Consider the following 26,490-nt stretch of genomic DNA (forward strand, 5'->3'; position numbering starts at 1 on the left):
AAAGAGGGAAAGGGAGAGAGTAGTTGGTAGGTAAACAAGGAGCCCAGAGGTGAGTAGTGGGTACCTGCAGCGTAAGTGCTCTGGGCAGGGATTTTAGGCTAGCTATCTCGAGCATGCTAACAGGCGTACCACCACTCCCATTGTTTTCCACCCAGGAATGCTAATGCTAAGCTTTAGATGAGAAAACGTTCTCTAGTCCTTCTCCAACTTCACCTAGGTCCAAGATTTTTTATTTATTTCACCTTTATTTAACCAGGTAGGCTAGTTGAGAACAAGTTCTCATTTACAACTGCGACCTGGCCAAGATAAAGCAAAGCAGTTCGACACATACACAACACAGAGTTACACATGGAATAAACAAAACATACAGTCAATAATACAGTAGAACAAAAGAAAACAAAGTCTATATACAGTGAGTGTAAATGAGGTAAGTTAAGGCAATAAATAGGCCATGGTGGCGAAGTAATTACAATATAGCAATTAAACACTGGAATGGTAGATGTGCAGAAGATGAATGTGTAAGTTGAGATACTGGGGTGCAAAGGAGCAAGATAAATAAATAAATACAGTATGGGGATGAGGTAGATTGGATGGTCTATTTACAGATGAGCTATGTACAGGTGCAGTGATCTGTGAGCTGCTCTGACAGCTGGTGCTTCAAGCTAGTGAGGGAGATATGAGTCTCCAGCTTCAGAGATTTTTGCAGTTCGTTCCAGTCATTGGCAGCAGAGAACTGGAAGGAAAGACAACCAAAGGAGGAATTGGCTTTGGGGATGACCAGTGAGATATACCTGCTGGAGCGCGTGCTACGGGTGGGTGCTGCTATGGTGACCAATGAGCTGAGATAAGGTGGGGCTTTACCTAGCAAAGACTTGTAGATAACCTGTAGCCAGTGGGTTTGGTGACGAGTATGAAGCGAGGGCCAACCAACGAGAGCGTACAGGTTGCAATGGTGGGTAGATATCATTCTAAGCTTTATGGTGTGACGGTGTGCCGTCTTGTAGAAGATGAAGAGAGGAGACTCAAAAAGAGGAGCACAGTGCATTTATTGAGAGAGAAAATAAATACTGTAGAAGTTATGAGAGGAATGGAAATGAGGAGGATGGCCCTGCCAGAGAGGAAGTGAGGGAGAAGGAGGAGGAGGATGATGATGGCCTTGCCAGAGAGTAAGTGAGGGAGGAGGAGGAGGATGATGATGGCCCTGCCAGAGGTAGTGAGGGAGGAGGAGGAGGAGGATGATGATGGCCTTGCCAGAGAGGTAGTGAGGGAGGAGGGAGGAGGATGGCCCTGCCAGAGAGGTAGTGAGGGAGGAGGAGGATGATGATGGCCGTGCCAGAGAGTAAGTGAGGGAGAAGGAGGAGGATGGCCCTGCCAGAGAGGTAGTGAGGGAGGAGGAGGAGGAGGAGGATGATGATGGCCTTGCCAGAGAGGTAGGAGGAGGAGGATGGCCCTGCCAGAGAGGTAGTGAGGGAGGAGGAGGAAGATGGCCCTGCCAGAGAGGAAGTCAGGGAGGAGGAGGATGGGCCCTGCCAGAGAGGCAGTGAGGAGGAGGATTAGGCGTAGAGAGGCATGTTGTTGGGACACCCGGTCTTCACAGAGTGCTGTCTGGTACTGTGGCGGTGGGGGACTGGTTTCCAGGCGCACTCTCAGCTTCAATGTAATTCGCCCTCAGAGACTGAACAAGGAGCCATTGATAAGGTACAAGGCCTTCTGTCTGAGCACTGAGACAGAGTGTGTGTTGTGTGTGTGTGTGTGTGTGTGTGTGTGTGTGTGTGTGTGTGTGTGTGTGTGTGTGTGTGTGTGTGTGTGTGTGTGTACACAGGACGTGGGTGATCTGTCCTCGCTTCTGTAGGGAGTTTGATGGTGTGTGTATGTGGCATTCTGTCAATGTAAAGTAAGTGTGTGTTAAAGGGAGTGAATGTATAATGATGAGGGGACCTCCACAGGGCTTCAGTAAACTGTTGCCACCCCTGCTCCCTTTCTCCCTCCCTCTCTTTCTCTCTACGGGACCCTCTATCCACTTACCCTCTTCCTCTGTCTCACAGACAATAACATCTCTCAATGAACGAAAGACTGGAAAAAATATTTTCTTAGCCATTCCAAACATCTTGTGTTTTCCCAACGTGATTAGTGTTACATTCTAAATAGCTGGACACTAACCCTTGTCCTAAATTGGCAGCTGTAACAAAATCATTAGGCCTATAATGTGTGTGTGTTTAAACCAGGTGTTCTTAAACTTTTCAGCCTGGGACCCAATTAGAAATTCTGTTTTTCCTGGACCCAAGCTTTTGGAAAATATGCAACTATACCGTAAATATCGGTACATTTCATTGCCCTTATGCCTAAAAAACAGAAATGCAATATAGACAAAAACAAATAATGAAATATCCATATCTTTTCATGTTTATTTTTTCCCCATTAAAAACAATCTTACATACCTGTCTAGGCTGGAACTGTTGCTGTTAAAATGCAATAAATAATGTCATTCTGAACTGGAATAAACAGATTGATCACATCACACAGATGTATTACAGAACACACAAATACACAGGCTGTTTGATCGAGCAACCCTAAGTAACAGTACAGATAATATTCTGGCCTACTCTACATCTTACTGTATAAATTATAGTTGATAGAAAGTCTAGGGTTGGAACTGTTGCTATTAAAATACATATTTTTTATTCTGAATTGGAATAAACTGATTGATCACATCACACAGATATAGACCAGAAAACACACACATACAGATGAAGTCGGAAGTTTACATACACTTAGGTTGAAGTCATTAAAACTCGCTTTTCAACCACTCCACAAAGTTCTTGTTAACAAACTATAGTTTTGGCAAGTTGGTTAGGACATCTACTTTGTGTATGACACAAACAATTGTTTACAGACAGATTATTTCACTTATAATTCACTGTATCACAATTCCAGTGGGTCAGAAGCTTACATACACTAAGTTGACTGTGCCTTTAAACTAGAGGTCGACCGATTAATCGGAATGGCCGATTAATTAGGGCCGATTTCAAGTTTTCATAACAATCGGTAATCGGTATTTTTGGCAACCGATTTGCCGATTTTTTTGTGTGTATTTTTTTTGCACCTTTATTTAACTAGGCAAGTCAGATTAAGAACACATTCTTATTTTCAATGACAGCCTAGGAACGGGGGTTAACTGCCTTGTTCAGGGGGGATTCGGGGATTCGTTTTTGCAACCTTCCGGTTACTAGTCCAACGCTCTAACCACCTGCCTTACATTGCACTCCACGAGGAGCCTGCATGGCAGGCTGACTACCTGTTACACGAGGGCAGCAAGAAGCCAAGGTAAGTTGCTAGACAGCATTAAACTTATCTTATAAAAACTATCAATCTTAACATAATCACTAGTTAACTACACCTGGTTGATTATATTACTAGTTTATCTAACGTGTCCTGCGTTGCATATAACCGATGCGGTGCCTGTTAATTTCTCATCGAATCACAGCCTGCTTCGACAAACAGGTGATGTTAACAAGCGCATTTGCGAAAAAAGCACTGTCGTTGCACCAATGTACCTAAACATCAATGCCTTTCTTTAAATCAATACACAAGTATATATTTTTAAACCGGCAAATTTAGTTACTATTGCCTGCTAACATGAAATTGTGTTCATTGCCTGCTCTTGCGTTCATTGCCTGGCTCGTTGCGAACTAATTTGCCAGAATTTTACATAATTATGACATAACATTGAAGGTTGTGCAATGTAACAGGAATATTTAGACTTAGGGATGCCACCCGTTAGATAAATACGGAACGGTTCCGTATTTCACTGAAAGAAAAAAAAAAAGTTTTGTTTTCGAAATGATAGTTTCCGGATTCGACCATATTAATGACCTAAGGCTCGTATTTCTGTGTGTTATTATATTATAATTAAGTCTATGATTTGATAGAGCAGTCTGACTGAGCGGTGGTAGGCACCAGCAGGCTCGTAAGCATTCATTCAAACAGCACTTTCGTGCGTTTTGCCAGCAGCTTTCGCAATGCATTGCGCTGTTTATGACTTCAAGCCTGTCAACTCCCAAGATTAGGCTGGTGTAACCGATGTGAAATGGCTAGCTAGTTAGCGGGTGCGCGATAATAGCGTTTCAAACATCACTCGCTCTGAGACTCGGAGTGGTTGTTCCCCTTGCTCTGCATGGGTAACGCTGCTTCGAGGGTGGCTGTAGTCGATGTGTTCCTGGTAAGAGCCCAGGTAGGAGCGAGGAGAGGGACGGAAGCTATACTGTTACACTGGCAATACTAAAGTGCCTATAAGAACATCCAATAGTCAAAGGTATATGAATACAAATCGTATAGAGAGAAATAGTCCTATAATTCCTATAATAACTACAACCTAAAACTTCTTACCTGGGAATATTGAAGACTCATGTTAAAAGGAACCACCAGCTTTCATATGTTCCCATGTTCTGAGCAAGGCACTTAAACGTTAGCTTTCTTATATGGCACATATTGCACTTTTACTTTCTTCTCCAACACTTTGTTTTTTGCATTATTTAAACCAAATTGAAACATGTTTCATTATTTATTTGAGGCTAAATTGATTTTATTGATGTATTATATTAAGTTAAAATAAGTGTTAATTCAGTATTGTTGTAATTGTCATTATTACAAATGTATATTTTTTTTTAATTGTTTTTTTTACATTTGTATTGTTTTTAAAAAAAATCTTCCGATTAATTGGTATCGGCCTGTTTGGTCCGCCAATAATCGGTATCGGCGTTGAAAAAAATCATAATCGGTCGACCTCTACTTTAAACAGCTTGGAAAATTCCAGAAAATGCATGGCTTTATAGAAGCTTCTGATAGCCTAATTGACATCATTTGAGTCAATTGGAGGTGTACCTGTGGATGTATTTCAAGGCCTACCTTCAAACTCAGTGCCTCTTTGCTTGACATCATAAGAAAATCAAAAGAAATCAGCCAAGACCTCAGAAGAAAAATTGTAGACCTCCACAAGTCTGGTTCATCCTGAAGGTACCACGTTCATCTGTACAAACAATAGTACGCAAGTATAAACACCATGGGACCACACAGCCGTCATACCGCTCAGGAAGGAGACGCGTTCTGTCTCCTAGAGATGAACGTACTTTGGTGCGAAAGTGCAAATCAATCCCAGAACAACAGAAAAAAACCTTGTGAAGATGCTGAAGGAAACAGGTACAAGAGAACCTTTATCCACAGTAAAACGAGTCCTATATCAACATAACCTGAAAGGCCGCTCAGCAAGGAAGAAGCCACTGCTCCAAAACCGCCATAAAAAAGCCAGACTATGGTTTGCAACTGCACACACAAAGATCATAGTTTTTGGTTAAATGTCCTCTGGTCTGACGAAACAAAAAATAGAACTCTTTGGCCATAATGACCATCGTTATGTTTGGAGGAAAAAGGGGGAGGTTTGCAAGCCGAAGAACACCATCCCAACCGTGAAGCACGGGGGTAGCAGCATCATGTTGTGGGGGTGCTTTGCTGCAGGAGGGACTGGTGCACTTCACAAAATAAATGGCATCATGAGGCTGGAAAATTATGTGGATATATTGAATCAACATCTAAAGACATCAGTCAGGAAGTTAAAGCTTGGTCGCAAATGGGTCTTCCAAATGGACAATGACCCCAAGCACACTTCCAAAGTTGTGGCAAAATGGCATAAGGACAACAAAGTCAAGGTATTGGAGGGGCCATCACAAAGCCCTGACCTCAATCATATAGAAAGTTTGTGGGCAGAACTTGTTACGTTCCCTAGTTTCTGTGTTGTGATTTTGTTTGTATGTGTGTGTCTCAGGATGGTTTCCTGAAATTACTCTAAGCAGCTGATTGGTCGGCCCCCATTGCTAATTGGAGCTGACCCTGCCCTCTCGTCAGAGGATACAGCTGTATCCCATTACAGATGCCATCTGAAGCTAGAAAAGCCAGTGTTCCTTGTTAGTTGCTGCTGATGGTTATGTTCTGTGTTAGTAGTTTCTCAGTTTTGTTTTGTGAAGTATTTTGTAGCCGGTCCTGCGGAGGTATGTTTTTATGTCCAAAGGACTGTTTTGATTATTGAAATTGTTTGTATTATTCTGTTTAGATCCCAGGGGTTAAGGGGAAGGCACACATGGAGTGCTTAGGCAAGATGCCTGCAGGCATACATAACTCATAGTATTTACTGTCAATGCACACTAGGTAAGACCTGGGCAGACCACCCCCTGTATTTTGGTTAGCGCACCAAGTGGTGCTAAAAGATTAGGTAAGTAGTGGGTAGGCAGGTGGGGGTCTCTAACTTTTACTTTCTTTGGTTCCGTCCAGCCCCTTTTCCCCAAATTTACCATGTGAAGGAATAAATAAATTCCCAGTAAACGGTAAATTCTCTGCCTTTGTCATCCTTACCCGCACCTACAGTCCCATACCTCTTTCACTCCACGGGGAGTTGAGTTGTAGCAGGGTGTTGCGTTCCCTCTTCCTAGAGGCGTACGTAAAATAACTGAAAAAGCGTGTGCGAGCAAGGAGGCCTACAAACCTGACTCAGTTACACCAGCTCTGTCAGGAGGAATGAGCCAAAATTCACCCAACTTGTTGCGGGAAGCTTGTGGAAGGCTACCCGAAACCTTTCACCCAAGTTAAACAATTTTAAGGCAATGCTACCAAATACTAATTGAGTGTATGTAAACTTCCGACCCACTGGTAATGTGATGAAAGAAATAAAATCTGAAATAAATCACTCTCTATTATTCATTTCACATTCTTAAAATAAAGTGGTTATCCTCACTGACCTAAGACAGGGACTTCTTGCTAGGATTAAATGTCAGGAATTGGGAAAAAACTGAGTTTAAATGTATTTGGCTAAGGTGTATGTAAACTTCCGACTTGAACTGTACATAGTCCTGATGAGAGGTGTGCGGCTGGTTGAAGTTTTCAACAAGCATGTCTATTCTGAGCTCAGTTTAACAGTGCAACACTGAGGTCATGCTCAGCATTGACACTGGTTTCTGTACTTGAGAACCCTGACTTGCATAGGAATGTGGTGCCAAACTGGCTCAGAACATCTACTGCTTTCTCAGTCAGGCAGGAGACTGCTTCATGCTGCAGATGAGCAACCCAGAACTGTGTGAGTGTTTGTCTCAAAAAGCATCTTGCTTCAATCAGTTTATTCCAGTTCAGAATAAAAATGATTACTTGTAACAGGAACAGTTCCAACCTAGACTTGTTTTCAACAATAATTTCTACAGTAAAATGTTCAGTAGGCCTGACAGTTCTTCATCTTCATAGTTACTGTTTCTTAGGGTTGCACTATCAGTAGCTAGTTAGCTGTGTAATGTTATAAGGCCAGGGGATTGTTTGAAAGAGAAACTCACATCTACTACTATGAGATAGTACTCCCTTATTTCTGCTTATCATCACCTGTTATAAAATGACAATAATGCCTTGCTAGTTGACTTCTCCACTTTCGAAGCACTGTTTCCTGAAGCATTCTGCCCTGTTCTGAAAGAACTCCCTGGGTTTACCGGCATGTTGTGCCTGGATGTTTGGTCAGGACGTGTCGTTTTATTAATTTGTTCACAAAGATGCGTGAGGGAGGGCCGAGCCAACTCACTCAGTCACACACTTAGCAGCCAAGGAGAGAGAGGAAGGACAGCTTGAAAACAACAGCTGGAAGATGAGTCAGAGGCACATTAGCATTTGGATACATTTTAATAATCTAGACAATGTTAGAGCACAGTGTAGAATTTGCCAAAACAAAATCTCATATAAAGCCGGGTCTACACACAACCTACACCGGCATATGTGAACTGTACACCCAACTGTGAAGCTAGCTGTAGCGGAGCTTCCAGAAACTAGCGGGTCTGCTAGTGATAGTGGTGGAGCCAGTATCCACTCAGTCAAGTAGGCCTACTCCACGACCCACAGCAACGCAGTCTTCTATGGACCAGTTTATGCCAAAGTCTATGTCTGAAGCAAAACAAGACCAAATTGATATTGCATTGGCTAAAATGATTGCCACCGATTTCCAGCCATTTTTGATCGTGGAGGACAGAGGTTTTAGAAATTATAGCAATGGTCTAAATCCAATGTACACAATTCCTAGCAGGAAAAAAACTTTCAAAATCACTTATTTCACAACTGTATGAGAGCACACAGGCTTCAGTGTGGGAAAGAGTCCAAAAAGCTACTGCAGTTTGCCTTACCACTGACTGCTGAACATCAAGGGTAACCACTTCTTACATGTCACTTCATTGAAGGTTTTTTGATGTCTAGCTGTCTTCTGGACTGCTAGACAGACACACCTCAGAGAACTTGGCAGAGGAACTGTTGAGAGTGGCAAGTAGATGGAAAAGTAGTCTGTTGTGTTAGCGACAATGCAGCTAACATAACCAAAGCCATGAATATTTTAAAATGGACCCATCATCCATGTCTTGCCCACACAATCAACCTGATTGTAAGAGATGCTCTGAAGGTGATGAAGCCCACTGTGGACAAAGTGAAAGCAGCTGTGGAATACTTCCACAGGAACTCAGTAGGTGCTGAAAAACTAAAGTCTACACAACGCCAGATGGGGATGCCTGAGCTGAGGCCTAAACAAGACTGCACTACAAGGTGGAATTCAACATTTTATAAGTTGAAGCGGTTTGTTGAGTTAAAGGATGCCATCATCTCTACCCTGGCCATTGTCAATGCGCATGTTGATGCTCTGACCCAAGAGGAATGGGAGGTGGTGGAGGAGGTGTGCAGAGTCCTGGAACCCTTTGAGCAGGTCACTGTGGAGATCAGTGGAGAGAGGTACAGTAAGCAGTTATTACTACATCATTATTTAATCCAGTATTATATATGTATATGAGCAGTAGATGAGAATGTAGTATCAGTAGACAAAACATGAACCTGAACTAATAAGTTACTGTTCTCTTTTCAGCTATGTGACAGCCTCAAAAATTATACTCCTGTGTAAGGGTCTGCAGCGAATCACAGCCAACCGCCAGAGAGAACCAAATGCAACCACAGGACATGTGACAGAGTTGATGGACACCCTATGTTCATCAATGAACAGAAAGTTCCACAGAATGGAATATAATCACGTGCTATCAGAAACCGCTGCACTTGACCCCAGGTTTAAGAAGTTAGCCTTCAGTGATGCCAAAGTGATTGATGAGGCTCTTCAAATAATAACCTCAGCAGCAGGGAGGGACAGCCTCAGCAGTCAGCTGGCTCAGGCACCAGGAAGAAGAGGGATCAGATGGAGCAGAAGCACCAGCAGTAGTGCTACAAACGTCTGCTGTTTGGATGCTGTTTGACGAGAGAGCAACTGGGGATGCAGCACGAAGGAATCCCTCGGCAGATGCCGTAATGGAGCTCCGATCCTATTTGGAGCTCCGATCCTGGTGGAAGAACAAGGCCTCTGTCTACCCACGGCTTACTAAAGTCATTACATTTACATTTAAGTCATTTAGCAGACGCTCTTATCCAGAGCGACTTACAAATTGGTGCATTCACCTTGTGATATCCAATGGAACAACCACTTTACAATAGTGCATCTAGATCTTTTGGGGGGGGGGGGGGGGTTAGAAGGATTACTTTATCCTATCCCAGGTATTCCTTAAAGAGGTGGGGTTTCAGGTGTCTCCGGAAGGTGGTGATTGACTCCGCTGTCCTGGCGTCGTGAGGGAGCTTGTTCCACCATTGGGGTGCCAGAGCAGCGAACAGTTTGGACTGGGCTGCATGGCCACATCCGTTCCCTCTGAGAGGGTCTTCTCAAACGGGACAAATAATTACTGAGAGAAGAAACCACATCAGCCCCTTGAAAGTGAGGCAGCTTGCATTTCTGAATGAAAATCTCTCATATGCAAATATGGTCAGCATTGCTGTGTGCTGCTGGTTATAACATGGCAATAAAGAAGAGAGAAAAGAGGGACCAGTTTAATGTTTTAAGTGGGATGCTGCAGTTTTGCACATTGTTATTTATTTTTCTTTGATATGGTGCAATATTCTATTACGCTGTTCAGATTGTATTAATTTTGAATGGTTAGATTTATATGCACTTTGTTTATATACATGAAAAAGTTACACTTTAAACGCAAATGTTTAATAGCATTCTTTTTCATAACAAACCAATGCATTTTTAAATACATTGTGTTTAAGGTAGAGTATGATTTCATTAAATAATTGAATTAGAATTGTTTTAACACCAATCATAGTCAAACTATCGCAAACGGTTTGACTTTTAAAAGAGCCGTTTGGGAGCTAAAGAGGCGGAATGCCCATCACTAACAACAAGTCAGTGGCTTGAACGACAGCGCTGCAGCGTGTGAGTGATCTTCAAGAAAAGAGAGAACGCTGATAAGCAGAGAGCAGTTGCACTTGGCCAAATCAATTCCAGTAATTCATGAAATAATTATACATTTACGTCGCGACCCACCATTAACAGGTCCGGGTCGCGACCCATTCTTTAAGAAACGCTGGTTTAAACCCTAAATTTAGAAACATTATGCGGACAATATTTGTACATTTGTTGACCCGAGATCCATCTTGGAAATAATATTTAGATCCAGGTTAGTGAAGACTAATCAACCTGGATAGATAAACAGAATAAATGATCCTGGCAGTTTCAGAGTCAGTCGGTCTGTGTGTGTGACTTCATCAGAGCTGACAGATAAACGCTACCTAAATGGTCTACCTCAGAGGATAGAATTCCTCCCTTCGTCAATCACAACGTCCTGTTTGTCAAATGACATCACTGCACTCACAAAATGAAGCCTTGTATTTCAAGAAAACTAGCCGAAAGCCCTCTAGACCTCTAAACCACAGAATTGAATTAAGTAACTTGAGAAGACATATTGAGAGTTACATACAACTATGTTATGAGTAAGTTATATATTAGCACATATAATGCTCCTGAACTTCACCACAACAATTTGTCACCGTTGGCAGGAAAAACAACAACTATGATGGTCAAATGACCGGTAGAAAAACGTTTTCCCTGCTCTGATAACACAAAGAGTCTCAACGAAGCAGTATCCTTTTCCCTCAGGTGAAAGGAATAGAGTTCAGTCATGTCTTTGTAAAGAGGGGCAGGTTGTCTGTGTGAGAGAGGTTGTCTGTGTGAGAGAGGTTGTCTGTGTGAGGTGAGAGCCAGTCTCCTGGAAGCCCTGAGCAGGAGAATCCACTCTCGCCTCACCTGGGAGAGAGCAGTGCTTTTCTCTGACCACCAACTGCACTCTACCAGGAGTAGGGAGAGACAGCAAAACACTAGACACCAAGGCCCAGTTGTCCCCAAATTGATGCATTCGTTTCTGGGGGCTCGTCCGGGATGAGAAACTATAGAAGACTAAACGCCCAGATTATAGACTACGAGACTACACACCTCCTTGTGCAAACCATAGTTAACATCCCCAGACGACAGGTCAGCATAAGACTACCCACAATACTCTCTAGATTCTAGACCACATGTGACATCACTGTGGCAGACACTGGCTGTGTCTAGATAAACTGCCAACGTCTGCCAGGCACTTCCACACTGTGACAATCTGCCCAGAACAGTCGAGCTGTCACAGGCCTCCACTAAGCACAGACTCCAGACCTGTAGCTACAGCCCCAACAGTGCTGGCCTGTCACAGAGGGCAACTCTAAACACAGACTCCAAACCTGTAGACAGAGAGAATTGAATGGTGGGTAGAAACTGCAGTGCAGCAGGGCCACTCCAGGACAAGAATACAGTGGCCCAGATTCAGCTACATGGTGAAAGGAAGGGGGGGCGACAAAGAGAGAGAGCGAGAGAGAGAGAGAGAGAGAGAGAGGGAGAGAGGAGAGGAGAGAGAGAGGAGAGAGAGCGAGAGAGAGAGGAGCGAGAGGAGAGAGAGAGAGAGAGCGAGAGAGGAGAGAGCGAGAGAGAGGAGAGAGAGAGCGAGAGAGAGAGAGCGAGAGGAGAGAGCGAGAGAGAGCGAGGAGAGAGAGCGAGGAGAGAGAGCGAGAGCGAGAGAGCGAGAGAGAGCGAGGAGAGAGAGAGCGAGAGAGAGAGCGAGAGAGGAGCGAGAGAGAGTCAGCTATCTGCAGCTCAGAGAGAAGATACAGTCGTGTGTGTGTGTGTGAGAGTGAGTGAGTGAGTGAGTGAGTGAGTGAGTGAGTGAGTGAGCTGCAGCAATAACCTGTCACTCTAATGCGGAGCGTTTGAGAAGGGGAACTTGTTCTGTTCCTCTGAAACAGAGCAGCGCTGGTGTTTAGCGTCGAGAAGAGACAAGGTTCACTAGTTCTGAAAGACAATCAGAGTGACACACACACACACACACACACACTTACTATGACAGCACTGTCTGCCAGACAGAAAGCACTGAACTCAAGAAGCACATTGTTAGTATGCAAAGCATGCGCAAATACACACACACACGGTCACAGACAAACCCATTCTCTATCCGAAGGACGCGAGCATGTACACACATACACACATACATCTCTATCCTGTGTCTCTCACGGCTGACCAGAAACGGTGTAGGTGTGACTGACACTGCAGCCCCGGCTGATACCATGGGGACTTGGATAACTTCAAAAACAACCCGGGTGTGAGTGGTTTTATCTGCGTAGATGGCCTGGCAACAGCACCTTTCATTTGGTTAGCACTGCTATAATTAAGTTGCTTCCAGGAGCCTGGCTGGGTGGGATAGGGCCCCTGAAATAGCTACGCGAGACCAAGAGGAGGAGTGTGGGTGTGCGGCCGGGCGCAGCAACAGGCAGCATTCCACTGTGACAGGCTGACACGCAAATTACCGCCTCCGCACTGCCTGTCCCGGGACCACAGGCGGTGCCACAGACACCAATATTACAGTCAGAGAGAGTCTGCCATGTTAGTTCGTACTGTACACTGTATGGGCATAGGCACATCGCCATAGACACATACAGTAGCTGTAAGCATGCGCCAAGGTTATTATAGTTATGTGATTTAATATTTGCTTATATTTCAATTCGTTTTTAGATTTTTATTTGAAATTCAGTTTGGTTTCAGTTCGTTTTTAGCATTTGATTTAATCGTTTTTATTTAGCTTCAGTTTGATAAAAACATTTCTATTTCGTTTTTATATGACTTAGTTTCAGTCTTAGTTTAAGTGTTAGGGACAGAAAGTAGCCTACGCGCGGGAGGCTAGGAGCCATTTAACTCCACAATGGCGCTGCCCATGCTAACACAGGCTTAAGCCATTACATAGGTTTGGTTAGGTTTAAATTAGAAATCAATCCTAATCTGACTTGGATTTAAAGGATAAGCGCTTAGACTAATGCAAGAAATATGGTGGAAGGAAACGCTCTTGCCCAGGTTGACACCTATTCAATGTTTTTTTTTTTTTTTACTTTAGTAGTAGATGTAAAAAGAATCAAGTACCTTTACCTTTATCTGACAAAGAGAGAGGGAAAAAAAAAAAAAAAATGAAGTCATGGCACATTTGACATGATATGTTAGTTGAATGCATTCAGTTGTACAACTGACTAGCTATCCCCCTTTCCCTTTAGGTAATATTAAACATGCATCACTGACTAACCCCTTCCAATAGGGTTCTTAAAAACAGCTGCAACAGCAAAAACATAACCAACACAACACTTCTATTAGTTCACGGCCAGCCAGCCAGCCAGCCAGCTTGTGTGTGTGTGTGTGTGTGTGTGTTCCTTTTCAACCAAGGCTCTGCGTTCCAGATAGGTGGTCGTTCGGTTCCTCAAGCCTGATGACAGTTGTCCACAGAAAGAAAATTCTCTCTCCACACACGGTTGGGATGCAGGGGCAGAAACCAGATCCAGTGCCACAGGGCACAGCTTTGGATAAACAACCATCCTTGCCTGCCAGAAGTGGAGAGGTGACTCTGTACCTATCCCAGGTATTTCCGCAGCTCACACGGGACACTTAATGCCCAGTCAGTTTGACCCTCAGACACAATCTTTGTTGCGAGGAAGCTATTTCTGAAGTACTGTGGTTGAGATGCTTGCTCGATTCATTGTGCTGGCATCTTCCTGTGGTCCTGCTGCTACACGGCTGTACTCTTTGATTTGCTGAAGCACAAAAGACTCCATCTCTGTTAAGCAAAGTGCCAGAAACGCACTCGGGTCCATCAGGCAAGCTGATGCAGGGGTTGGATGGAAGATAGCTCCCAGAGGATTCAGTATGCATGCGAAGCACTCACACCATGACATCAGGAGGACCTGTGCCAACTGTTTTACAACAGTAGTTGACTGCAAGTGTGCCTCAAGGTTGAGAAGGCACGGCACCAGATCAAGACAGTGACTGGCTGTTAGTTTTAAGTTGGTCGGTGTTGATTGCGACCGGCTCCAGCAACTTCACAAGCTGTTCTCAGTGCTCGGCCTCATATCTCTTCCCTGTGAACTAGTGATAGTGATGCAAAAGCTAGGCCTATTTGAAACATTGATACACGACATGGCCAAGAGTATGTGGACACCTGCTCATCGAACATCTCATTCCAAAATCATGGGCATTAATATGGAGTTGGTCCCCCCTTTAATGTTATAACAGCCTCCATTATTCTGGGAAGGCTTTCTACTAGATGTTGGAACATTGCTGCGGGGACTTGCTTCCATTCAGCCACAAGAGCATTAATGAGGTCGGGCGATTAAGCCTGGGTCGCACTTGGTGTTCCAATTCATCCCAAAGTTGTTTGATGGGGTTGAGGTCAGGGCTCTGTGCAGGCCAGTCAAGTTCTTCCACACCAATCTCAACAAACTAATTCTGTATGGACCTCGCTTTGTGCACAGGGGCATTGTCATTCTGAAACAGGAAAGTGCCTTCCCAAAACTGTTGCCACAAAGTCGGAAGCACATAATCGTCTAGAACGGCATTGTATGCTGTAGCGTTAAGATTACCCTTCACTGGAACTAAGGGGCCTAGCCCGAACCATGAAAAACAACCCCAGACCATTATTCCTCCTCAACCAAATTTTACAGTTAGCACTATGCATTGCGGCAGGTAGCGTTCTCCTGGCATCCGCCAAACCCAGGTTCGTCCGTGGGACTGCCAGATGGTGTGATTCATCACTCCAGAGAACGCGTTTCCACTGCTCCAGAATCCAATGTGGGCGAGCTTTAAACCACTCCAGCTGATGCTTGGCATTGCGCATGGTGATCTTAGGCTTGTGTGCGGCTGCTCGGCTATTGAAACCTATTTCATGAAGCTCCCGACAAACATTTATTGTGCTGACGTTACTTCTAGTGGCAGTTTGGAACTCGGTAGTGAGTGTTGCAACCGAGGACAGACGATTTTTACGAGCTATGCGCTTCAGCACTTGGTGTTCCCATTGTGATGTTGTGTGTCCAACCAAATTGTGAATGAGACGTTGTTGCTCCTAGACTTTCCACTTCACAATAACAGCATTTACAGTTGACTGGGGCAGCTCTAGTAGGGCAGACATTGTGACGAACTGACTTGTTGGAAAGGTGGCATCCTATGATGGGGCCACGTTGAAAGTCACTGAGCTCTTCAGTACAGGCCATTCTATGCCAATGTTTGTCTATGGCGATTGCATGGCTGTGTGCTGGATTTTATAAACCTCTCAGCAATGGGTGTGGTTGAAATAGCCGAATCTACAAATTTTAAGGGGTATCCACATACATTTTTTGCGTATCAACTGGCAGTATTTACCCACCAGATTCAGAAGCTTGAAAACGCCATTAGATTTTTGCCCAAAGTTTAGAATAAAAAAACTAAAAGTAAACATAATTTATTACGTTTTTTATTTTAATACATTTTGCTATAATAGTTTCATTATAGTTTTACAAATGTTTTTTGTTTGTATTTTTATTTCAGTTTACTAAATAATTCCACTTTTTATTTTAGTTTTAGTTTACTATAATAACCTTGGCGTGCGCGCACACACACACACACACACACACACACACAACTTGTATGTACATACAGTACATGTAACCACAGTGTATTTAGTAGACACACACACACACACACACACACACACACACACACACACACACACTAAACCTTGTAACTAACAATTTTCTACCCATCCCAGACTACTCCCAGAGTACTACTCCTCACTATTACAACAACAACTCTTCCCACTCATTCAGGTTGAAGAGAGCTAAGAAGCCTCCATGTCGATTATGAATACTTTGATATGAATCATAGAGACAAACAGTGATAAATCCTGGGGACTACTTTGTACTCAGCATCGTTATGGTGAGCAATTATAGGCATTATATTCCATTCCTTTCAGGGTGGGCAGGGCTGGATGACTAACAGCTCACCGATCTGGGATCAGATGAGAGAACATGACTGAGTATAAAAGGGTAATGTGATGTATGATTATAGAATGAGGTGGGTTATTACAGGGGATCAGATTTTCCATAGATTCAGGTGCAATTACTGCAGATGGCAACCACAGCGGTTTTTATCTCCTAATCAAAGGCGCACAGCAACCAAGACTCTGGGGATTTCGAGAGTGTGTATGTCACAAATGCAACAGCGTGAATCAAAGGAACTGGGACCTACTTTGATGTTGACTCTTTGTCATACTTGCTCTTCAGGTCCAAAAGCTCTGCCTGAGTTGCTTCAAGTGCTGAAAAAACAAATGAAGCATTTTGAACGAAGACCAGCGGTGGTTGGATGGAAGAAGTACAACTGCTAGGCCCTAACATACTGCCCTCTGTAGATTCCTGGAAGGACTGAGGGAGGCCTTTCTGCCTCCAGCTACATGAGGTGAGGCTTCTAGAAAAGCCACATCTTAGGTTTCACAACCTAAGACAACTTTGGTAACTTTAATTTACAGTCCTCTTACAGCTGCTATAAGTAAATTACATATTAGTAGTTAGTACTTTTCTGATAGTTTGTTTTTACTATTTCTTAAATACCCAATCAAATTGTTAGTATCTTCATGTACCAAATGGTACTATTTCAAAGGGTATCTATTATTAGGCTACGATAATATAACCATCATAACCATCTACTGCCTGATTGGCCAACCTGGCCACCAACTTCATATGGTGATAAAATTATATTGTAAGCAGAAACCTCATAATTAAGCATGGGCCTTTATACTATAAGCTCTCCCTCTCCTCTCTGTCCTCAGCAGGCTACAATACTAGGGTGAGTGGCTGGGCCTGGACTCGAGCTGATGTGCTGTGACAGGACTGTCAGTCTTAGAGCAGGGAGAAGGCTGCATAGGGCGGGGACTGGGACAGTGTTGACAGGCCTGGATTAGTCACTCACTTGGACAGATAGAAAGAGAGAGACACAGGAGAATCCACCATCTGATGCTACCTTCTGGGTCAACATAAAGACATACTGCCAGCTGAGGAGTGTGTTGACACCAAGCGAGCCTTAACTGTGCCACATTGGGGGCATTTATACAAAGGTTTGGGACAGTATACGTGTGGATCTCAAGTTAGGATTGGGCCTGTGAGACTATAACTGGGTGTAGAAGGTTAGCAACGGTTTACCTGTCTGTAGGGACTGGGCCTTACTGTCGGCCTCCTCCAGCTTTGACCCCGCAGACTCCTGGTTCTCCTGTCGTTGACTGTGTGGACAGAGGAAGAGATACAAGTTAGCTATGAGAGGGAACAGGCTAGCTGAGCAACACCTCGTAAGAAACATTTTCGCTTAGCAGCATTTCAAAAGGCTAATGTAGCATAACTTGGGGCTCCCAAGTTGTGCAGCGGTCTAAGGTACTGCATCTCAGTGCTTGAGGCATCACTAGACACACCATGGTTCGATTCCGGGCTGTATCACAACCGGCCGTGATTGGGAGTCCCATAGGGCGGCACACAATTGGCCCAGCATCGTCCGGGTTTGGCCGGGGTAGGCCGTCATTGTAAATAACAATTTGTTCTTAACTGACTTGCCTAGTTAAATAAAGGTTAAATACATAAATAAATACATAAATTATAGTGAAGACACCCTCTGTTCTGCTCTGTCTGTGGGTTATTACTTTCATTTTACCTTTATTTAACTAGGCAAGTCAGTTAAGAACAAATTCTTATTTTCAATGATGGCCTAGGAACAGTGGGTTAACTGCCTTGTTCAGGGGCAGAACGACAGATTTTTACCTTGTCAGCTCGGGGATTCAATCTTGCAACCTTTCAGTTACTAGCCCAACGCTCTAACCACTAGGCTACGCTGCCGGAACACCAGGGCCACCTATAGAGCCTTTTTCTTCATGCCACCAGCTCTCCTGCACCAGCAGACTTCTCATCAATTTACCTCCGCGCTAAAAAGCAGGGGGAACACGCCAAACCCTGAAGAATTAACGACACCTCCTGACTTGCTCAGCTGTTACTGAGGACGAGATGAGAGGGGTTGACTGGGTCTGTCCTTGGGAGTTGGTTCATTATAAGAGACTGTCAACCTCCAAAGGGAAAGATTATCAAGGTTGGGTCTCATTGGTAACCACTATCCATCAGATCTCTTGTTTATCAGATGTATGGGTAGGTACTCTAGTTGCCAGATTTGGAAATCCTGGCATGTATTTATTTATTTTTATTTAAGCTTTATTTAACTAGGCAAGTCAGGTAAGAACAAATTCTTATTTACAACGACGGCCTACACCGGACGACGCTGGGCCAACTGCGCGACACTCTATGGGTCCCCCAATCACGGCAGGTTGTAATACAGCCTGGAATCGAACCAGGGTCTGTAGTGACGCCTCAAGCACCGAGATGCAGTGCCTTAGACCGCTGTGCCACTCGGGAGCCCGCTTGGGACATACGATTTTATAATCTGGGATGTCTACCGTCTCTCTATATTTAGGTTTAATAGTGTGTGAGACACCACCAGATATTACATCTCCTCAACCTGGCCAGAGTGTGTGGCCTAAAAACAGAGCTGGTGAGATGCTAGAGTGTTCAGGGAGTTGGGCAGTGTGTCCAATCACCATATGCATCATTTTAGTGCCCACCACTCGTGACCCTGCGCCCTGTGGAGAGTTGTCATGCTGTAATCTGTCCTTACTGCTACAGTCACTACAACTCGTAACACCACTTGATGCCAGGCAGAAACCCCCAGCAAGACCCTGAATCAACACAACACAGCCGGCCCATTGAATGGTTGTGCAGATTTTGACCACTCTCTCTCTTTTCCTCCCAGGAAACAGAATATTTCAAGGTAGCAAAATGGGGTCGTGCTCTACGGTGGCGGCTTTGTAAAAAAAGGTGACAGCGGTGACAGGTTACAATGGCCTGTATTGTTGCCCTCTGACGTAACAGATAACAGAGCAGAACTGTGTCCCTGTCCTGTGAGTGACAGTCTGGCAGCAGTGATGATCAGGAGGCTCAGTGCGGTATTACCATCCATGCCGGGGGGTTTAGGAGTAAACAAACAGCAGTGAATTAAAAGGTATTACGGTGCAAAGGGATTATAGACTTGGTCGGTCCCAATAAAATCCTTGTGTAAAGGCCGCATATGCCTCCATCAGGAAACACTGATGGGATCATATAATATTGTGTGACATTGAGGGAAAGCCGGTTCGAGTTGAAATCGGGGTATCTCACATTCAGTTATGATTAGGAGCAAGTTCAATAGGAATACAATGGTAAAACAATGTAAAAAACAAACGAGTGCCAGTTATCGCTCATTCCGTGTTCAATATCGGCTCAGCTCCAGTGCTGAATGAAAGTGTAAATGTCAACGTGATAGGGAGTCCGTTTCAGTGCCCTTCACAACAACCCTGACATATCTGACAACCTTCCAGTGAGCCATGGGCGTAATTTGAACTAAAGTTGGTCACCCACTTACCTACAAAGCAAACATATAGGAGACTGACCATCGTTAAGGCCAGACGACTGAAGGGACAGAATTTAGAGAACCATTGGTTCACCATGGAAGTATGGAAATATTTAACTAAATGCTGCTATAGTACAAGAAGATATAATAGTTCTATTGATTGAATATGCAGACAACAGCTGTAAGGGTATTCCGTCTGGGCCTAACCATCGCTCATACTCAGACACAAACTGCAGCCAGTAGTTGCTGTCTGTTGGCAAACACTAGTAAGCCTATCCTCCACAGCCAGTCCTCACTAGCAGAGTAGCGGTAGAGCACGGTACAGGCTACAGGGGGCGTTCCTGCTTACCTCTCCTCCTCTGCATGGTTGTTGTGGAGCTGCCCCTCCTCTCCTTTCTTCTCCTTCTCCTCCTCTCTCCTCTCCTCCTGGCCCAGCTCCTCAGCCTGCTTCTTCAGGGTCTCTTCATACTCTTCTATCTTCTCCTTAAGTGCTTTAATTGTGACCTCTGAGAGAGAGAGAGAGAGAGAGAGAGAGAGAGAGAGAGAGAGAGAGAGAGAGAGAGAGAGAGAGAGAGAGAGACAGGGAGAGAGAGACAGACAGAGAACTCAAAAAGTCAGTAAGTGATAGGTTAACAGGTAAGAGATAAACCAGAGTGCCAACATGATATTAGGTACCAAGCCATAAGCATCCTGATGTGCTCGGTCTGGATTGTCAGTAACACTGAGAGCGTCTGAGGGATCCTCCAAGTAGGAGAAGGACGGGGGGCTCTATTCCACCGTGTGCAGAGTGTGTATAGGCAAAGCCCTTGCGCTTGCTAATAGATCACGAGATCACAGTGTATTACTGACTGAGAGCTCTCAGTTTCCCTCCCACTTCGTACTCGTCTTGTCTTCCTTTTTTTCTCTAGCTCACTCGCTGGTGCTCTGTCTCTCTCCCTCTCTCTCTCTCTCTCTCTCTCTCCTCCTCCTCTGCGGTGATTTAAACTCCGACGTTTCAGCCCTGACACATAATCAATGGCGATGAGTCCCCTCTGAGCCCTTTTCCCCCTTAACTGTTAAATTGAACTTTAAACATTTAGGTTGCAGGGGATCAATGGCCTCGGCTGGGCCGGGATGCGCGAGAGAGAGAGGGAGAGAAAGAGAGAGAGAGGAAAGAAGAGATGGATGGAAAAGAGAGAGAATGAGAGAGGGGGTGATTCTCCACTCCACCACCGCTGAGGTGGGAGATCTGCAGCTTAGCCGGAGCACAGGAGAGAAAAAAGAAAATCAATGGCAAAATAAAATATTGCCGCTATTGAGCTGGGTCAATTAGCTCTTGGTGGGAGGGGAATTCCAAAGACAGAGAGGGCAGCCCCCACCCACCTCCCCCTTTATCCCCTCTTCTCCTCCTCTTCTTTCACATGCTATTCTGAAAAGGAGACAAAAAGCAGTGAAGGCTTTAAAGGCCTATACAATGGAGCTTCACCTGAATAGACTGCCCAGGGGCTACTTTCATAAAGGGGGCTATGGAGGAGGTGAGCCATTATTAAAAAGGATCTATACTGAACAAAAATATAAACGCAGCATGTAAATTGTTGTTCCCATGTTTCATGAGCTGAAATAAAAGATCCCAGAAATTTCACATACGCACAAAAAGCTTATTTCGCTCAAACGTACATCCCTTTTACTGAGCATTTCTCCTTTGCCAAGATAATCGATCCACCTGACAGGTGTGGCATATCATGAAGCTGATTAAACAGCATGACCATTAGACAGGTGCACCTTGTGCAGGGGACAATAAAAGGGCACTTTAAAATGTGCAGTTCTGTCACAACAATGCCACAGACATCTCAAAGTTTTGAGGGAGTGTGCAATAGGCATGCTGACTGCAGGAATGTCCACCAGAGCTGTTGCAAGAGAATTGACTGTTCATTACTCTACCATAAGCCGCCTCCAACGTCGTTTTAGAGAATTTGGCAGTATGTCCAACCGGCCTGACAACCGCAGACCACGACCTCCACAAGCGGCTTCTTCACCTGCGGGATCGTCTGAGACCAGCCACCCGGACAGCTGAGGGGTATTTCTGTCTGTAATAAAGCCCTTTTGTGGGGAAAAACTCATTCTGATTTGCTGGGCCTGGCTCCCCAGTGGGTGGGCCTATGCCCTCCCAGGCCCACCCATGGCTGCGCCCCTGCCCAGTCTTGTGAAATCCATAGATTAGTGCCTAATTAATTTATTTCAATTGACTGACTTATATGAAGTGTAACTCGTTGAAATTGTTGCATGTTGCTTTTATATTTTTGTTCAGTATTTACAGTATATTTTTGGGTTATGGAAGGACTTTGGAGCGACTGATGCTCCACTAACTTGATGTTATTAGCCGTTAGCTATTTTACGGCGTTTGATGCGAGGTTCTGAAAATTGTAGCTCCATGCACATCGGCCATTGAAACGGTATCCGTATTACAGATGATATCTTCTTCAAACTTTTAACATAGCACATATACTTTACTATTCTTAACCAGATCGCTGTGGTGTTCCATCCCTTTCCAAGACAGCTGAACATTGATAAATCTCTCAATGGAGAGTCTTTGCCATCGTAAGCGGGTCAGTGAACTATGCTTGTGTTAGCTCCCTGAGCTAATGCCTATGGCTTTAGCTCAGCAAGCCAACCATTTTTTGTGGCCCACCGGTTCAAACCCAGTTGATCACTCTGGTCCAGTATACAGTGCATTATGAAAGTATTCAGACCCCACAAATTTGTCCACATTTTGTTACGTTACAGCCTTATTCTAAAATGTATTTAAAAAACAAAATCTACAAACAATACCCCATAATGTCAATGCAAAAACAGGTTTTAATTTTTTTTGTGCAAAATGTGTATATATATATATATATATATATATAAAACTTTAATTTTACATTTACATACGTATTCAGACCCTTTACTAAGTACTTTGTTGAAGCACCTTTGTGAGCGATTACAGCCTCAAGTCTTCTTGGGTATGACACTACAAGCTTGACACACCTGTATTTGGGGAGTTTCTTCCATTCTTCTCTGCAGATCCTCTCAAGCTCTGTCAGGTTGGATGGGGACTATCTTTGCAAGGCTATTTTCAGGTCTCTCTGGGCTCTGGCTGGGCCGCTCAAGGAGATTCAGAGACTTGTCCCGAAGCCACTCCTGCGTTGTCTTGGCTGTGTGCTTAGGGTCGTTGTCCTGTTGGAAGGTGAACCTTCGCCCCAGTCTGAGGTCCTGAGTGCTCTGGAGCACGTTTTCATCTTTGCGCAGTTTGCGCAGTTCATCTTTTCCTTGATCCTGACTAGTCTCCCAGTCCCTGCCGCTGAAAAACATCCCCATAGCATGATGCTGCCACCACCATGCTTCACCGTAGTGATACTAACAGGTTTCCTCCAAACGTGATAATTGGCATTCAGGCCAAAGTGTTGAATCTTGGTTTCATCAGACAGAGAATCTTGTTTCTCATGGTCTGAGAGTCCTTTATGTGCCTTTTGGCAAACTCCAAGTGGGCTGTCATGTGCCTTTTACTGAGGAGTGGCTTCCATCTGGCCACTCTACCATAAGGGCCCGATTGGTGGAGTGCTGCAGAGATGGTTGTCCTTCTGAAAGGTTCTCTCTTCTCCACAGAGGAACTTTGGAGCTCTGTCAAACTGACCATCGGGTTCTTGGTCACCTCCCTGACCTAGTCCCTTCTACCCCGATTGCTCAGTTTGGCCGGCAGCCAGCTGTAGGAAGAGTCTTGGTGGTTCCAAACTTCTTCCATTAAAAAATGAAGTCCACTGTGTTCTTGGGGACCTTCAATGCTGCAGAAGTTGTTTTGGTACCCTTCCCCAGTTCTGTGCCTTGACACAATCCTGTCTCGGAACTCTACGGCCAATTCCTTTGACCGCATGGCTTGGTTTTTGCTGTTACATGCACCGACTATGGGACCTTATATAGACAAGTTTGTGCCTTTCCAAATCATGTCCAATAAATTGAATTTACCACAGGTGAACTCCAATCAAGTTGTAGAAACCTCTCAAGGATGATCAATGGAAACAGGATGTATCTGAGCTAAATTTCGAGTCTCATAGCAAAGGGTCTGAATAGTTATGTAAATAAGGTATTTCTGTTTTCGCTTTGTCATTATGGGGTATTGTGTGTGGATTGATGAGGAAAACAATTAATTGAATCCATTTTTAAATTAGGCTGTAACGTAACAAAATGTGGAGAAAGTCAAGGGGTCTGAATACTTTTCTAATGCACTGTAGGTACAAAGAGTATGTGAAGGAAAATATACCTAATAAAAAATATATATTATATATATAAAAATGGATATGGGTGATTGGAAATGTTTCAGACAATTACATTGATAGAAGCCACAATCTGCAATATCAAAGCTGATCTGCCCAAATAAAACCAAATAAGAGTGTGTCTCAGTCTCACCGTGGTGCTTGACCTCAGCGATCTCCTGGGTGTAGCCCTCCAGCGTCTCGCGGAGCTTCTGGTTCTCCGTCTCGATGTCGTGCATCCTCTGGACCTTCAGCTGTAGCTGCTGGGCAGCCTCCAGGGCCGACACAGGGTCTGATGGGACGGGAGAGGACACTTATGTTACTAATCATTATGCATCACAAATCACAAGAAATCACTAATCACTATACAAATCCACAATATACATTACTAATCATTAGACTACACAGGGTTGGGCTATGCACATCCACAAAGCAGGTCTGACACCAGGGTAGCCTTTCAAAGTGGAACAGCTCAGTGTATATATGACTAGTATTAGTGTAGCATGTTTTGAAGATCGGTTCATTGAGGAGATCCTAAGACCCACCCGTCCATTCATCCCTCCCTACCACTATCTCTCTGTCTCTAACCTCTCACTCCATTCAAACATCAATCCAGGCACTGCAACAATAAGGTGTATTGTGGGGTTTTGTGTCCCTGGCAGTGACCATGAGTGGCCAGGGCGAGTCACGTGAGGCTGACTGATGATGAGTCCTGGGTGTGTGTGTGTGTGTGTGTGTGTGTGCGAGAGTTGGGTGCCAGAGCAGCAGAGCTATGTATAGCTGCCCCCATTCGTACAGAGTAGAGCAGGAGTGCTGAGACAGCGCTGCTGTGGTTGCAACACACACACACACACACACACACATACACACACACGGTCACGTGAACAAGTAGCCCAGACAAAGGAGATGAAGAGAGGCGAAGAGAGGGAGAGAAAAAGGGCAAGAAAGGGAGAGGCAGGGAGAATGAATGAGAGAGGAAAATAGAGATAGGAAGAGGGGCGATAGCTCGGATTCAGGACAATGATGATGACTTTCTTATCTTTGGGGCTTGGGCAGAGAAACCCATGAGACAACAATACATTCCTGTAAACAGACTGAAGTGGGCTTGTATGAAAATAATATACACCCTTGCAAAACATATATTGCACAACTACACTCTTGACTGCAGTGCCTATTTGTGATAGGTCCTCAGCCAATGGCACCACCCACAGTGGTGGAAACTGTGGATTGATAAATGTATATATTGATTAACTGAATTAAATCAAAGCTGTAAAACACATTGCGGATGACTCGAAAAAGTCAATGACTGATTGTGGTCCTCTTATGAATCAAGGTCAGAAATTGTGGTGATGGGAATGGTTAAGGGAGGCATTTGGAGAGTGGCAGGGTATTCTAACCCTGAGTCTCCCCCCCCCTCCCACTCCCACGTTGGGCGCTGCCAGTCCTGGCCTCATCAGTGCCCGGCATCGACGCGGCCGCTAATTGCCGTATGACTAATTATGCCCCAATTCCAGTTGATTTTCTTTAATGAGACAGCTGGGTTAATTATGTAATCATATGATTACATTAGCCCCCCTGGCCCTGAGAGAGAGAGAGCAGAGAAGGAGGGAGAGAGAGGGAAAGGAAGGGGGGGAGGAAGAGGAGGGATATGAAAAGAGTGGTAGAGAGGGGTAAACAATGGGAGATAAAAGGAGGAAGAGCGAGAGGGAGCGTATAAGAGCATATATTCCAGGCCGACATAATTCCACATTGACATTATGGGGTATTGTGTGTCGGCAGTGACCAAAAAAATCTCAGGCTGTAACACAACAAACTGTGGAAAGTCAAGGGGTGTGAATACTTTCTGAAAGCGCTGTGGAAGACACACACACACACACACACACACACACACACACACACACACACACACACACACACACCACGTCAAACACGCCAGTGCATTGTGAATCTGATAAAACTCCTCTCCCCACTAAGATAGTCCTTCTGTTACGTGAAACAAGGGCCAAGTTATCTCCACCACGTCCTTGGAGGGAGAAGCCAAACCGCTGAGGACACACAGCATTATCAAAAGATCTGTTATGTCAACAACGGCGCGCGCTGTTCTAACACCCTGCGTCATAACACACAGTGTTCATCTAAGACTCTGAAACATTGGGCTGATAGAAGAGCTCTGGTCTGGCCATGGACAGCCTGTTCCCATGCTACACCAATCCCTATTTGATTGTGAAAACGTACTTTAACTTCTCGTCATAAGAAATTACAGTAGTACCGACATTCTTGAAGGGTTGGATGGTAACTAATCTTTTAATTCCATTTCAATATTATCTATGATGATACCCTCTCGTTAAGGGTGCTTTGAATGACCCCATATGATTAAAAAACGACTGTCATTGTGACCTACAGTGTGACAGGAGAGAAGGTCATAATGTGACATTATGGTGATGAGTGCTGTATCACATCTAGCCTGTCTCAGTCGGCCTAGTCCCAGTGCCTACCCCTCTATTG

General features: G+C 44.5%; 1 protein-coding gene across 1 annotated transcript in view; it reads right to left on the reverse strand.

The window, feature by feature from the left end:
* Positions 1-26,490, reverse strand: part of LOC115148800 (homeobox protein cut-like 1) — a 253,639-nt gene that overhangs the window by 81,038 nt on the left and 146,111 nt on the right. The window contains exons 5-8 of the mRNA XM_029691038.1: positions 24,140-24,277; positions 20,067-20,223; positions 17,440-17,516; positions 16,493-16,559 (exon numbers count right to left, since the gene is read on the reverse strand). Coding sequence (XP_029546898.1) covers positions 16,493-16,559; positions 17,440-17,516; positions 20,067-20,223; positions 24,140-24,277 — 439 coding nt within the window. The remainder of the gene's footprint in view (positions 1-16,492; positions 16,560-17,439; positions 17,517-20,066; positions 20,224-24,139; positions 24,278-26,490) is intronic.

Source organism: Salmo trutta, chromosome 15, assembly GCF_901001165.1.
Source record: "Salmo trutta chromosome 15, fSalTru1.1, whole genome shotgun sequence".
Lineage (NCBI taxonomy): Eukaryota > Metazoa > Chordata > Actinopteri > Salmoniformes > Salmonidae > Salmo > Salmo trutta.